Source organism: Nerophis ophidion, linkage group LG02, assembly GCF_033978795.1.
Source record: "Nerophis ophidion isolate RoL-2023_Sa linkage group LG02, RoL_Noph_v1.0, whole genome shotgun sequence".
Taxonomy (NCBI): Eukaryota; Metazoa; Chordata; class Actinopteri; order Syngnathiformes; family Syngnathidae; genus Nerophis; species Nerophis ophidion.
This window is the reverse complement of record NC_084612.1, coordinates 76,189,251-76,204,514: the sequence shown is the minus strand read 5'-3', so window position 1 is coordinate 76,204,514 and position 15,264 is coordinate 76,189,251. Positions and strand designations below refer to the sequence as shown.

Here is a 15,264-nt window from a genome sequence, read left to right as displayed (position 1 = left end):
GGGGAGAACATGCAAACTCCACACAGAAAGATCCCGAGCCTGGATTTGAACCCAGGACTGCAGGAACTTCGTATTGTGAGGCAGACGCACTAACCCCTCTGCCACCGTGAAGCACGTGTTGCAGCCATGACATTCTAAGTTAATTATTATTTGCAAAAAAAAATAAAGTTTATGAGTTTGAACATCAAATATCTTGTTTGTAGTGCATTCAATTGAATATGGGTTGAAAAAAATAGCGAATCATTGTATTCCATTTATATTTACATCTAACACAAGTTCCCAACTCATATGGAAACGGGGTTTGTCCTTCCCATCCTTACACTTTCCATCATTGTAGCCGAACTACTGTGTGGAACAATTTCCCTTGTGGATCATTAAAGTGTGTCCAAGTCTTAAGTCTTTTAACATTCAAAGAGTCGTTCGCCCTAAAGAGCCGTCTATAAGAGCCGAGTCGTTTGCGAACGACCCACGGCGAGCGCTCCAGCCCCTTTGCTTTTTTACGGCGAAGCGAAACTGCACTTTCCTCCTCCAGCCGAGCTCCGGGCTTCCATTCCGCATCGCCCAGTGACAAAGCTGACAGTCCGGCGGTCGGGTAGCCACACTTCGGGATGTCTTTCCTGGATAAGCCGGCCCCGAGGAGGCTGGTGTTGGACGACACTGTCCCCCTGACGGCGGCGATCCAAGCCAGCCAGAAGCTTCAATCTCACACGGTGAGTCCCGCTCACCTTCGGCGTCTTCACAACCGCACGAAACGCAACCGTCAACGGACGTTAATAACCCAACTGTTAATAAATAAATAAATTAAATAAAACGACGCGGGGCTTTTTGTGACACAAACTGCGGTTGAAATGTTGACTGATGAAGCAATTTCCCGGAAGTGTGGATGGAGTTCCATTGAAGCTTCTTTCAAACCAGCCGCACTTTCGCCCTCATAGTCGGGATGCTGCTTGACCGCCGTGTCGGTTATTAAAGTTGTCTCCGGTAAATATGGTGGGTTTAAGCTTTTGTCGTGGCCGATAATGAACTAAAATCAGCTGAGGCTGCATTAGCTTAGCATGCTAACGCTAACGACACTGACGGTGTCGTTATTTTGTCCTTAAACGTACACTTTTTTAAATTTATTTAGTCATAAATATACAGTTAAATTAAGCCAGTCTTACTGTATGTTGGTGTTGGACATGAACTGTGACGTGTTTTTCATGACTTTTATTGTCGCAGGTAAAGACCGGAAATTAAAAAAGATCTGGAACTTTACATTAAAACGCTCTCTACCTCTAACAACAAAAAAGCTGTGAAAACGATGATGCTGTGTTCCAAATTTAACTTGTTTGATGAATCTGAATAAGCCTACGGCTTTGCATTTTGTTTATTATATATATATATATATATATATATATATATATATATATATATATATATATTTGTATTCTATTTTTATTACTTTGAACTTACAACCCCCTGGCGCTGTTTTGTACTGTTTTCATAATGTTTTATATTGTTGTTTGACTTATTGTTTGTAATTGTTGAAATGTATAAATAAACCTTTAAAAAAAAAAACAAAAAAACAAACAAGCAATGTAATTTAAAAAAAAAAAAAAAAAAAAAGTAAAGACCGGAAGTTGTTCACTCACAGGCTGCTTCTTGACCTAACCTGACCTAGCTTTGTAGATTCCATCCATCCATCCATCCATTTTCTACCGCTTATTCCCTTTTGGGGTCGCGGGGGGCGCTGGCGTCTATCTCAGCTACAATCGGGCGGAAGGCGGGGTACACCCTGGACAAGTCGCCACCTCATCGCAGGGCCCTTTGTAGATTCAAAACAAATAAATGTGACTTTGCAATATTGTCAGTGTTGATTGACATCGGAAAAAGAAGTTTAACAATAATAATCATTAAATCTGGGTGTCCAAACAAAACAAAATATAAAAAAAGAGCAAACAGGTGAAATGTAACAAGAAAAAGTTGACTCTAGTAAGACAAACTGTTAGCTGTCATGGCTCCAAAAATAATAATGAATCAAAATCAATATTATTATGGACTATAGACCTTTTACTTCACATCAAACATTCCACTTTGAAATATTTTTCGGGGAAAATATTTCCTATTTTGTGTGTTTGCATAAGAAACACTTTTCTTTGACAAAAAGTGAATGGTCCCGAGTGTGAATGTTGTCTATCTTGTCCAGGGTGTACGCCGCCTTCTGCCCGAATGCAGCTGAGATAGAGGCTCCAGCACCCCCTGAAACCCCGAAAAGGGACAATTGGTAGAAAAATGGATGGATGGAAAAAGTAAATCAAACAACCATGAAAAATAATAACTTTTTTAGAGACTTTGAAAGTTAAAAAAATATTATGACGGAATTTCAGTGCTGAATTTTTCAGAATTTTTAACGCTGAATTCTTATACATTGAATTCTTCAGCACTGAAATTTTAAACAGAATTTTTAAACACTTATTTCTTCTACATTGAATTTTTAAACACTGAAGTATTTGCATAAAATTATTCAACCCTAAATTTGTAAACAAGGAATTTTTCAGAAGTGAATTTTTTACACTGAATTTTTAAACACTTAATTCTCAGAGATGTAATTTTTTTTTAAACACTGAAATTTTCAGCACTTGTTTTTTTTATACTGAAATTTTAAACACTGAATTTTTTCAGCACTGAATTTTTAAACATTTAATTATTTTACACTTAATTTTTAAACTGAATTTTTAAACACTTGATTCTTACAGTTGGAATTTTTAAACCCTGAAGTATTTACACTGAATTATTTAACACTGACTTTATAAACAATTAATTTTTCAGCACTGAATTTTTTACACTGAATTTTTAAACACTTAATTCTTTTACACTTAATTTTTAAACACTTAATCCTTAAAGATGGACTTTTAAATCCCTGAAGTATTTACACTGAATTATTCAACACTGACTTTATAAACAATTAATTTTTCAGCACTGAATTTTTAAACACTTTATCCTTATAAAGGGATTTTTTTAAACCCTGATTTTTTTTCCACTGAATTTTTCAGCTCTTCATCTTTTTCCACTGATTTTTAAACACAAAATTTTTATCTACATAATTTTTCAACACTGAATTTTTTTTTTACACTGAAATTTTAAACACTGAATTTTTGGAACTTTTTTCAATACATCCTTTTTTCTACACTGAATTTTTAAGCACCGAATTTATTTTACACTGAAATTTTAAACACAGAATTTTTGTAGCACTGAATTTTTTAGACTTTTTTCAACACATCCTTTTTTCTACACTGAAATTTTAAGCACTGAATTTTTTACACTGAAATTTTAAACACAGAATTTTTGTAGCACTGAATTTTTTTGACTTTTTTCAACACATCCTTTTTTCTACACTGAAATTTTAAGCACTGAATTTTTTTTACACTGAATTCTTTTACACCTAATTTTTAAACACACACATTTCCTTCTTTATGAAAATGTCAGCACAATTTGATCAATAAAAAAATCACTTGACAACATTCAAACGAAACAAAGTGTCTAAAAAAGCTTTTGTAATGAAGATACAAATTAAACTCCATACTTATTTGTCTGAATTTTACACTAGTTTAACTATTATGGTGGTTAGTAAATATTTTGCTCCAAAAGGTAAAACTTGTAGATAACATTTGGCTAATTTGTGACTGGGATTAGACTTAGATTTAGACTTAGACTTCCTTTTATTGTCATTCAAATTTGAACTTTACAGTACAGCTTGCATGTAATTCAGCGTTTTTGGAAATATTTTTAATAATACATTTAATCTATAATTAACTATAGATTTAGTCAAACAAAAAGCATCTTATTAAATTAAAAAAAAAAGTTAAAATAGCTTCTCTGTGGGAAAACTTTACACAACTTTGAATGGTTTTAGGTGGCACAAAAAACACATTCTTCCACCAAAGGGAGAAAAAAAGTTGCACGTGAGTCATTTGAGAGGAGGCAAGCAGGAAGTGACATCATGGTTGTTGTGAAAGCAGCTCAGCTCTCATGAATGATCGGGGATTATTCCAGCAACAAACTGGAATGTGCCCGAATTTGACCGAGAGCGGGGAAACGGACTTGATTGACATGTGGGAAAAGAAGCTACTGAGTAATATTTATTATTAATTTTGTTATTCCATCCATGAATGTGTGTTCTGTGTGTAGGAGTACATCATCCGTGTCCAGAGGGGCGTGTCCTCGGACAACAGCTGGCAGGTAGAAACATCGCACGAACGTCACGTGATCCGAATGGATTCGTGTAAATGTGTGTGTGTGTGTGTGTGTGTGTGTGTGTGTGTGTGTGTGTGTGTGTGTGTGTGTGTGTGTGTGTGTGTGTGTGGCAGGTAATACGGCGCTACAGTGACTTCGACGTGCTCAACAACAACCTGATGGTGAGTTTGACATGTTTTTGTGCCACCATTACCTATTAATGTTGCCTTGTGAGGTACTCAATGAACATTGTTTATATTTCATTTGAGTGGGGCTGGGCGATATGTCCTTTTTTTAAATATCTTGATATTTTTAGGCCATGTCATGATAAATCAGGGGTCACCAACCTTTTTGAAAGCAAGATCTACTTCTTGGGTACTGATTAATGCGAAGGGCTACCAACCAGTTTGATACACACTTAAATAAACTGCCAGAAATAGCCAATTTACCTTTAATAAATAAATCTATATATATGAAAAAAATTGGCATTTCTGTCTGTCATTCCGTCATACATTTTTTTTCCTTTTAGGGAAGGTTTTTTTGTAGAGAATAAATGATGAAAAAAACACTTAATTGAACAGTTTAAAAGAGGAGAAAACACGAAAAAAAAAATTTTTTTTATTTTGAAACGTAGTTTATCTTCAATTTCCACTCTTTAAAATTCAACCAAAAAATATGAAGAGAAAAACTACCTAATTTGAATCTTTTTGAAAAAGTTAAAAAAAGAATTTATGGAAAATCAATAGTAATTTTTCCTGATTTAAGATTAATTTGAGAATTTTGATGACATTAGGTTAAAATCCAATCTGCACTTTGTTAGAATATATAACAAATTGGACCAAGTTATATTTCTAACAAAGACAAATCCTTATTTCTTCTAGATTTTCCAGAACAAAAATTTTAAAAGAAATTCAAAAGACTTTGAAAGAAGATTTAAATTTGATTCTACAGATTTTCAAGATTTGCCAAAATAATTTTTTTGAATTTTAATCATAAGTTTGAAGAAATATTTCACAAATATTCTTCATCGAAAAAACAGAAGCTAAAATGAAGAATTACATTAAAATGTATTTATTATTCTTTACAATAAAACAAATGAATTTACTTGAACATTGATTTAAATTGTCAGGAAAGAATTGAAAAGGTAAAAAGGTATATGTGTTTAAAAATCCTAAAATCATTTTTAAGGTTGTATTTTTTCTCTAAAATTGTCTTTCTGAAAGTTAACAAGAAGCAAAGTAAAAAAAATAAATGAATTTATTTAAACAAGTGAAGACCACGTCTTTAAAATATTTTCTTGGATTTTCAAATTCTATTTGAGTTTTGTCTCTCTTAGAATTAAAAATGTCCAGCAAAGCGAACCCAGCTTTCTAGTAAATAAATACAATTTAAAAAATAGAGGCAGCTCACTGGTAAGTGCTGCTATTTGAGCTATTTTTAGAACAGGCCAGCGGGCGACTCATCAAGTCCTTGCGGGCGACCGCGTTGGTGACCCCTGCTATACACCATATATACCTCCATATTTTGTCCTTGAATGAACACTTGATGCATATAATCACAGCAATATGAAAATTCTATGTGTCTATATTAAAACATTCTTCTTCATACTGCATTCCTATATGTTCATTTTAAACTTTCATGCAGAGAAGGAAATCTCAACTAAGTCAATTTAGCAAAACTGTATTTATTAAACAGTTATTAAGCAGTGGCACAAACATTCATGTCATTTCCAAAACAGAACGTGCAAGATTGTCAGAGACATTTTGAAACAAGCTATTAGTGCACTTTTGTGCATGATGTCACTAAGATGACATATCAAAACAACACTAAATTAAAGTGTGCTTTTTGTACAGAACGCCGCTACAATAGTTTAAAACAAATAAAGTGCACTTTTTTCCATGATGTCACACAAGATATTTTAATAAGTGTCAAAAAAAATGAGCTGCATAATAGGAAATCAAATAGTGTTCTACGAGGTGGGTTCCTGCCGACGTTATCTCCTTCTGTTGTGGACTATTTTTTTCATACGGTGTTGATGTGGAAATGGTTGCTTGGGCATTTTGTTGGTGTGGCACCGAACGGATATGTTGACATGCGGAGTTTCAAGCACTCTTCGTGCTCCAGCACAGGGGTCGGCAACCTTTACCCCTCAAAGAGCCGTTTTGACCCGTTTCACAAAATAAAGAAGACAATGGGAGCCACAAAACTCTTTTGAGATTTAAAATTAAATAACGCAGCATAAATAGTTTTTTTTTTCTTTGTGCTATGTGTAAACCAGGGGTCTTAGACATGTGGCCCGCACCTTGATGAGAACATTTATTGTTAGTGCGGCCGGCGACTTTTATATGAATTCCGCTTGACAGCATTACACTTGTCAACCCTCCCAAATTTTCCAGGAGGTTCCGGAATTCTCAAAGCAACCATTCTCGCGAATATCTGTTAATGGTCACCTAGATAACAATAATAACGGCGTGCTATGAAGCCACTGCCTTCGACGCCTTCTGCAACATGTACAAACCGCTTGCCAGCCCAGTAACATGTTGAATGTGGCTTCCGCAGATACACGTAAACGACTACAAGGCATAGTTGTTCAACAGCCATACAGGTCACACTGAAGGTTGTGACATAAACAACTTTAACACTCTTACTAATATGCGCCACACTGTGAACCCACACCAAACAAGAATGACAAACACATTTCGGGAGAACATCCGCACTGTATCACAAATATTGAACTGAACTCTCGCGGCTGTGTTGGAGCCACTATGGATTGAACTTTCACAGTATCATGTTAGACCCGCTCGACATCCATTGCTTTCGGTCCCCTAGAGGGGGGGGGGTTGCCCACATCTGAGGTCCTCTCCAAGGTTTCTCATAGTCAGCATTGTAACTGGCGTCCCACTGGATGTGAATTCTCCCTGCCCACTGGGTGTGAGTTTTCCTTGCCCTTTTGTGGGTTCTTCCGAGGATGTTGTAGTCGTAATGATTTGTGCAGTCCTTTGAGACATTTGTGATTTGGGGCTATATAAATAAACATTGATTGATTGATTGATTATAAACGCACCATAACAATTACCCAGAATCCCATGCATCCATACCTGTACCTGGCATATCATACACCCTGCTTGTACCAACTTCTTCTTTATTAACATTCTAATGTTTTATGGCAGTTTTTAGCTATTTTAGTATGTTTAAACCTAAAAAAAAAATATGAATCTTGATACTTGGCGCAATCTAGAAGTATACTAACTTTTCCTGTCTTGTCATAATGCTAACATTAGCATGCTAACGTTTTATGCAAGCTTTTTGCTAATATCTAATGCTAAAACCTAAAATTTATTATTTTGATAATTGGCGCCATTTTGGACATATGCTAACTTGTTTTTTATTAGCATTGTAACATTTTATACTAATGTTTAACGTTTAAACCTAAAAATCATGGATTCTGACACTTGGCGCCATTCCAGAAGTATGTTAATGTCTCTTAAATCAACATGCTAACGTCTAATGACGTGGCGCAGTGGGAGAGTGGCCGTGCGCAACCCGAGGGTCCCTGGTTCAAATCCCACCTAGTACCAACCTCGTCACGTCCGTTGTGTCCTGAGCAAGACACTTCACCCTTGCTCCTGATGGGTGCTGGTTGGCGCCTTGCATGGCAGCTCCCTCCATCAGTGTGTGTGAATGTGGAAGTAGTGTCAAAGCGCTTTGAGTACCTTGAAGGTAGAAAAGCGCTGTACAAATACAACCCATTCATCATTTATTTAATGCCAACATTTTTTTTTGTTTTTATTTGTATTAACCTAAAATCTATGGCTTTTGAGACATGTGTCCTGCTTGCAAGTGAGCTAACTTTTCCAGCATAACAAGCTAACGTTTGCAACTTGGCATGTTAACGTTTATTGCTAGCTTTTTAGCTTCCAGCAACACCAAGCGAGAGGTCCACTGCACAGATAGCAGGCCAATAGAAAATTTCCTGCAGGAATTATTTTTCTATTTAATAATAATAATAATAATAATAATAATAATAATACACCAATGAATGCAACAAGCAAGAAGGGTAAGCAGACCGTCTTGGTTTGGATCCTAGAACAGGATGCTTTGAGTATTTCTGCTGAGTTTTTTCCTGTTCACTTCCTGTTTGGGGCCCACGCACACAAGCATTAAAAACCAAACATCTGGATTATGAAAGAGTGTGAACAATGTGGACGCTGCTGTGCAGGTGTGCGCCATCAGTCTTCCTCTCCCGCCTAAGAAGCTGATCGGAAACATGGACCGGGAGTTCATAGCCGAGAGGCAGAGAGGCCTGCAGGCCTACCTGGACGCCATTACCCAGCATCCTTTGCTCTGCAGCGCTCTGCCTGTCAAGAAGTTCTTGGACCCAAACAACTACGCTGACAACTACTCAGGTTGGTTGCTTTTAGTGAAAAAAAATCGGGCGTGCATTTTTAGTGTTTCATTCAAGTGCAAAAAGAAGTGAGTCATTGTTCCGTTGTTATTACTGACATGCTTTTTGTGTCCGTGTGTCAGAGATCGCCCTGCAGCAGGTCTCCATGTTCTTCAGGTCGGACCCCAAGTGGGAAGTTGTCGAGCCCCTCAAAGATATGGGTAAGTAACTCCCAGTGATGTGCAGGCAAGGCGGGCAAAATTAAAGAAATAATATGTGTCCATTGAAGTAGGTTCCAAATGTATTAGTGTATGTATGATTCCAATCTTTTTCAACATTTTTTTTCAAGGAATCTTTCACAACAAAGTAGGGTTCTACGGTATCCCGGTACTAGTGTAGTATCGCAGTACTAATGAATCAAAAACGGTACTATACTCTGTTTGAAAAATACCGGTTCATTTATATTTATTATTGTTTTTAACGGGCATGACGTCACGTCGTGACAATGCTGGTTTTACGAGCAGAGGAGCATGTTCGGCAGCGCACACACACAGAGTACTTACAAGCAGACACAGTGGGTAGACAGAAAAGGGAGAATGGACGCATTTTGGCCTAAATGCTAAAGATAAATGTGAATAACACTGAAACACCCTCAGGAAGAGATGCTTTAAGACATGACTAGCTAGCTAGCAGCGAAAATATATCCGCAGTGTTTTAGCTACTTCGAAATCACTAATCCTCGTCTCCATGGCGACAAATAAAGTGCATTTCTTACAAGTATCGTTATCTCTGCAGGACGAGGAATAGCTAAACATGCTTCACTACACACCGTAGCTCACCGGCGTCACAATGTAAACAAACGCCATGGGTGGATCTACACCTGACATCCACTGTAATGATACCAAGTACAGGAGCGTATCTAGTCAACTACTATGATTACATCGATATTTTTTATCGTCACAAAATCTTTTTTCCTTTTTAAATTCATATTATATTCAAAAACTCAGTAAATACCTCCCTGGACTCATCGGAACTTAAATTATGACCAATGTATGATCCTGTATCGACTTGGTATCGGCGCCATACCTAAATGTGTGGTATCATCCAAAACTAATGTAAAGTATCAAACAAGAGAAGAATAAGTGATTATTACATTTGAACAGAAGTGTAGATAGAACATGTTGAAAAGGAAAATAAACAGTTATTAACAAGTTAGTAGTCATTTTTTACAGGTTGTCCTTTATAAAGTGTACAAAATAATAGGTGTATAAATGACACAATATGTTACTGCATACATCAGAAGACTAATTAGGAGTCTTTTTTTGTTCACCTACTACTAAAAGACAAGTTTTCTAGTATGTTCACTATTTCATTTAAGGACAAACTTGCAATTAGACATGTTTAATGTACCATAAGATTTTTTGTTCAAATAAAGCCAATAATGGGATTTTTTTTTCTCAGTGATTTCCAGTGTGGATCTGTCATAGGATGCCACCTTTGCAACAAATCCAGTCATGAAATTTCCTCGCTCCTAACTTTATTATAAGAAAAGTGAAAAGTTTGGGAACAACAGCAACTCAGCCACTGAGTGGTAGGCCAGGTAAACTGACAGAGAGGGGTCAGCGGATGCTGAAGTACATAGTGCAAAGACTTTCTGCACAGTCCGTTGCTACAGAGCTCCAAACTTCCAATTAGCCCACGTACAGTACGCAGAGAGCTTCATTAAATGGGTTTCCATGGCCGGGCAGCTGTATCTAAGTAATAAATAAATTCAAACATACATACAATCAAGTCCAATGCAAAGCGTGGCATGCAGTGGTGTAAAGCACGTTCCCACTGGACTCTAGAGCAGTGGAGACGCCTTCTCTGGACTGATGAATCACGCTTTTCCATCTGGCAATCTGATGGACGAGTCTGGGTTCGGAGGTTGCCAGGAGAACGCAACATTTCAGACTGCTTTGATCCGTTTTGGTGTAGGAGGAATTATGGTGTGGGGTTGTTTGTCAGGTATTGGGCTTGGCCCCTTAGTTCCAGTGAAGTGAACTTTGAATGCTCCAGGATACCAAAACATTTCGGACATTTTGGCCTTCCCAGAAGAGTTGAAGCTGTAATAGCTGCAAAAGGTGTATCGACAATACTGAACCCTATGGGTTAGGAATGGGATGGCACTTCAAGTTCATATGTGAGTCAAGGCAGGTGGCCGAATACTTTTGGCAATGTAGTGATTCGATGGCCGCTAACACCAGCTATCCAAATTGCCGAACGTTTTGATGCTCGAACGGTTCTGATCGGATAAACCAGGGGTAGGGAACCTATGGCTCGCGAGCCAGATGTGGCTCTTTTGATGACTGCATCTGGCTCTCAGATAAATCTGAGCTGACATTGTTTAACACAATAAGTAATGAATAATTCCACCTGTAATCACAGTGTTAAAAATAACGTTAAATATATATAAATGCTCATGCATTTGAATCCATCCATCCTTTTTCTACCGCACCTGTTCGAGAAGTTGCCTTAAGGGTAAGAAATAATTTATTTATTATTAGTTAGTGTAGGGCAGGGGTGGCCACACTTTTTCTGCGGGCGAGCTACTTTTCAATTGACCAACTCGAGGGGATCTACCTCATTTATATATATCATTTATATTTATTTATTTATGAAAGAGACATTTTTGTAAACAAGTTAAATGTGTTTAATGATAATACAAGCATGTGTAACACATATAGATGTCTTTCTTTAACAAAGACAAGAATATAAGTTGGTGTATTACCTGATTCTGATGACTTGCATTGATTGGAATCAGACAGTAATGATGATAACGCCCACATTTTCAAATGGAGGAGAAAAAAAGTTGTCCTTTCTGTACAATACCACATGAAAGTGGTTGGTTTTTGGCATCTAATTCATCCAGCTTCCATACACTTTACAAGAAAAACATTGGCGGCAAATTCCGTAGATTGCTTGATTGACATTCACGGCACCCGAGGGTCTTGTGAGATGACGCTGGCTGCTGCCAGTTCATTATTATGAAAAAATGACAGAGAGGAAGGCGAGAAACACTTTTTATTCCAACAGACTTTCGCGCCGTCCCTTCCGTCAAAACTCTAAAGGCCGACTGCACATTTCCTATCTTCACAATAAAAGCCCTGCTTCATGCTGCCTGCGCTAACAAAATAAGAGTCTCGGAAAGCTGGCGTGCACATCGGCAGCTTTCTGAGGGATCGCTTGTGCACGCCAGTTTTCCGAGACTCTGTATTTAGTTAGCGCAGGCAGCATGAAGCAGGGCTTTTATTGTGAAGATAGGAAATGTGCAGTCGGCCTTTAGAGTTTTGACGGAAGGTACGGCGCGAGAGTCTGTTGAAATAAAAAGTGTTTCTCGCCTTCCTCTCGGTCATATTTTCATAATAATGATCTTGCAGCAGCCAGCGTCATCTCACAAGACCCTCCGGTACCGTGAATGTCATTTGAGTGACGTCTTGGTGAAGATTGATGATCACTAATTTTTAGGTCTATTTTTTTTAAAAGCCTGGCTGGAGATCGACTGACACACCCCCCGCGGTCGACTGGTAGCTCGCGATCGACGTAATGGGCACCCCTGTTGTAGGGCTAGCCCTCTTGGGGGTCCTTCAACAAGGCTCAGGTGGGCCATTTACACACCTGTCGCTGATTTCGAGGCCGGTCCTGGCAACACCCCGCTTCGCTGCAGACCCGCAGGCCACGCCCCCTCCTAAGTTAGCGTCAGAATAACAACGTTATTACAAAGAATAAGAGAGCTATTATACTCTAGAAATGTTGGTCTTACTTAAAAATGCACACTTTTAGTTGTGTTCAGTGTTAAAAAAAATATTATATGGCTCTTACGTAAATACATTTTAAAATATTTGGCTTCTTGGCTCTCTCAGCCAAAAAGGTTCCCGACCCCTGGGATAAAGGGTTTGAATAGATAATTAATAGATCTGTTTTTTTTGTGTAAAGTTTTATAGAAGTATTGGGAAACACTGTTTTGACCTCTTAGGCACCTGTCACCTGCCGACTGAACTGAGAATACAGTAGACCGAAAAATCTGAGATGGTGTTTACAACGAAGAGGAGGCGGTTGAGACCTGATACCAACACACAGATCAGATCAACGTGTCCCCTTCTCTGTTTCAGGCTGGAGGATCAGGAAGAAATATTTCCTCATCAAAAACAAAGTGCAAGCCAAAGAGAGATATCTGCTGAGCTGGGTGAGTAGACGCTACAAGCAGTCAGATGATGCTTCCACCACTCACTTCTTGTCAACTAAGTACTGTGTGTGTAGGTGGACCTGGGTCCTGATAAGTTCCTGTCAGATAAAGACCTGCAGTCTGCCATGAAGCTCCTTGCCAGCCTCTCGGTACGTGCACATCCACACCTCATGTTGAAGTGAAGATTATTATTATTCCAGGGGTCACCAAGCTTTTTGAAAGCAAGAGCTACTTCTTGGGTACTGATTAATGCCAAGGGCTACCAGTTTGATACACACTTAAATACATTGCCAGAAATAGCCAATTTGCTCAATTTACCTTTGATAAATAAATCTATATATATATATATATATATATATATATATATATATATATATATATATATATATATATATATATATATATATATATATAAAAAAATGGTATTTCTGTCTGTCATTCCGTCGTACATTTTCTTTCCTTTTGCGGAAGGTTTTTTGTAGAAAATAAATTATGAAAAAAACACTTAATTGAACGGTTTAAAAGAGGAGAAAACACGAAAAAAACGATTTAATTTTGAAACATAGTTTATCTTCAATTTCGACTCTTTGAAATTCAAAATTCAACCGAAAAAAATGAAGAGAAAAACTAGCTAATTCGAATCTTTTTGAAAAAATTAAAAAAACATCATTAGTAATTTTTCCTGATTAAGATTAATTTTAGAATTCGCCTGGCTGTGCTACAGACAGCACTACCCTGCACTTCATGAACCAGACTGCCACCGACCCCTGAGTCACAGAGAGGGTATCCCTGCTGCACAGGAACGCAAGCTGGCCAACTCTAACTACATCCTGCCCCTGTGAACAACAAACTGCATCCATTTTACTGGGGGCTGGGTATCATTTGAACCATCATGGATGAATGAAATGTAAAGGGTGGTACATGGGTTATTTTCTTCACTAAATGGACACACGGAGTAGGACACTTGGTTAAACAACCACGGTAACCACCCCATAGAGATCCAACTATCTCTGTTGGTGATCCCAAACGACACATTTTTTTCCATATCAGTAATTATATGATAAAGATGGAGTGTAACACTTTTAGCTCAACATTTAATCTTGAATCATGATGTCAATATATTTGTGTAATTATGAAATGGTCAGTAGAAAAATTAACATTAACGTCATAGATTTCTGGTGGCCAATTTAACTAACTACTGTGTTTTGCTTAGGACCTTGGACAATTAAGGACATGTTAGTGCCAACAGAAACTGGTTTGGAAAAAAAAATACAGAAGTCTGTTGTCAGGGAAAAACAGCTCTCCCTTTTTAGAATTTGGCTGCTTTCACTTATTTGCCAGAGACTCACAAGTCATTGTTACTTTTGTGTAACTTGTGTTTTCTTTGGACTGCAGGCGTTATCAACTGATGCATCTCATAAAAATAGCACTAACACCTCTTCACAAATAGGGAAATCACAATCACATTCCTGCCTCAATATCATGACCTTCATGTTGTTTATTTCCAATAGAACCCTCACTTGATTGGACTTTTACTGAAATATTTCCCAACTGAAATAACCTCAACTGTATGTTTTTGCCAGTGTTTTGTTTGCATATTTGCGTCAGTCTGTTAGCAGTGTAACTGATTTCAGCAGGAAAAAAACAAGACAACAGGCCAGCTGTGACTATTGTCACAATGTTAACACAAAGAAATTAGATTTTTTGTGACACATACGTACTTTATTTGGAGTTACTTATTTTCCATGGTGCTAGCATCCCAGTGCTCCTGCTGGTCAGGGTTCATATTCTGTGCATATTTGTCAGCAATTAGATTTTCTCCAATTTCGTGTAAGAGAAGGAGCATACTTAGGGACGGCGTGGCGGAGTGGGAGAGTGGCCGTGCGCAACCCGAGGGTCCCTGGTTCAATCCCCACCTAGTATCAACCTTGTCACGTCCGTTGTGTCCTGAGCAAGACACTTCACCCTTGCTCCTGATGGGTGCTTGTTAGCGCCTTGCATGGCAGCTCCCTCCATCAGTGTGTGAATGTGTGTGTGAATGGGTAAATGTGGAAGTAGTGTCAAAGCGCTTTGAGTACCTTGAAGGTAGAAAAGCGCTATACAAGTACAACCCATTTATTTATTTAGAATTTTGATGACACGTTTTAAATAGGTTAAAATCCAATCTGCAATTTGTTATAATATATAACAAATTGGATCAAGCTATATTTCTAACAAAGACAAATAATTATTTCTTCTAGATTTTCCAGAACAAAAATTTTAAAAGAAATTCAAAAGACTTTGAAATAAGATTTAAATTCGATTCTACAGATTTTTTTAGATTTGCCTGAATATTTTTTTTTAATTTTAATCATAATAAGTTTGAAGAAATATTTCACAAATATTCTTCGTCGAAAAAACAGAAGCTAAAATGAAGAATTACATTAATTATATTTATTTTTCT

The 15,264-nt window shown here is 37.5% G+C and overlaps 1 protein-coding gene across 2 annotated transcripts in view; it reads left to right on the top strand.

Moving 5' to 3' along the window:
* The first annotated feature begins 458 nt into the window (after positions 1 to 458).
* Positions 459 to 15,264, top strand: part of pxk (PX domain containing serine/threonine kinase) — a 38,908-nt gene continuing 24,102 nt past the window's right edge. For both annotated transcript variants that reach the window (XM_061891437.1, XM_061891443.1), the window contains exons 1-7: positions 459 to 710; positions 4,168 to 4,218; positions 4,347 to 4,394; positions 8,432 to 8,618; positions 8,740 to 8,817; positions 12,748 to 12,821; positions 12,896 to 12,970. In XM_061891437.1, coding sequence (XP_061747421.1) covers positions 609 to 710; positions 4,168 to 4,218; positions 4,347 to 4,394; positions 8,432 to 8,618; positions 8,740 to 8,817; positions 12,748 to 12,821; positions 12,896 to 12,970 — 615 coding nt within the window. In that variant the 5' untranslated portion in view covers positions 459 to 608. The remainder of the gene's footprint in view (positions 711 to 4,167; positions 4,219 to 4,346; positions 4,395 to 8,431; positions 8,619 to 8,739; positions 8,818 to 12,747; positions 12,822 to 12,895; positions 12,971 to 15,264) is intronic.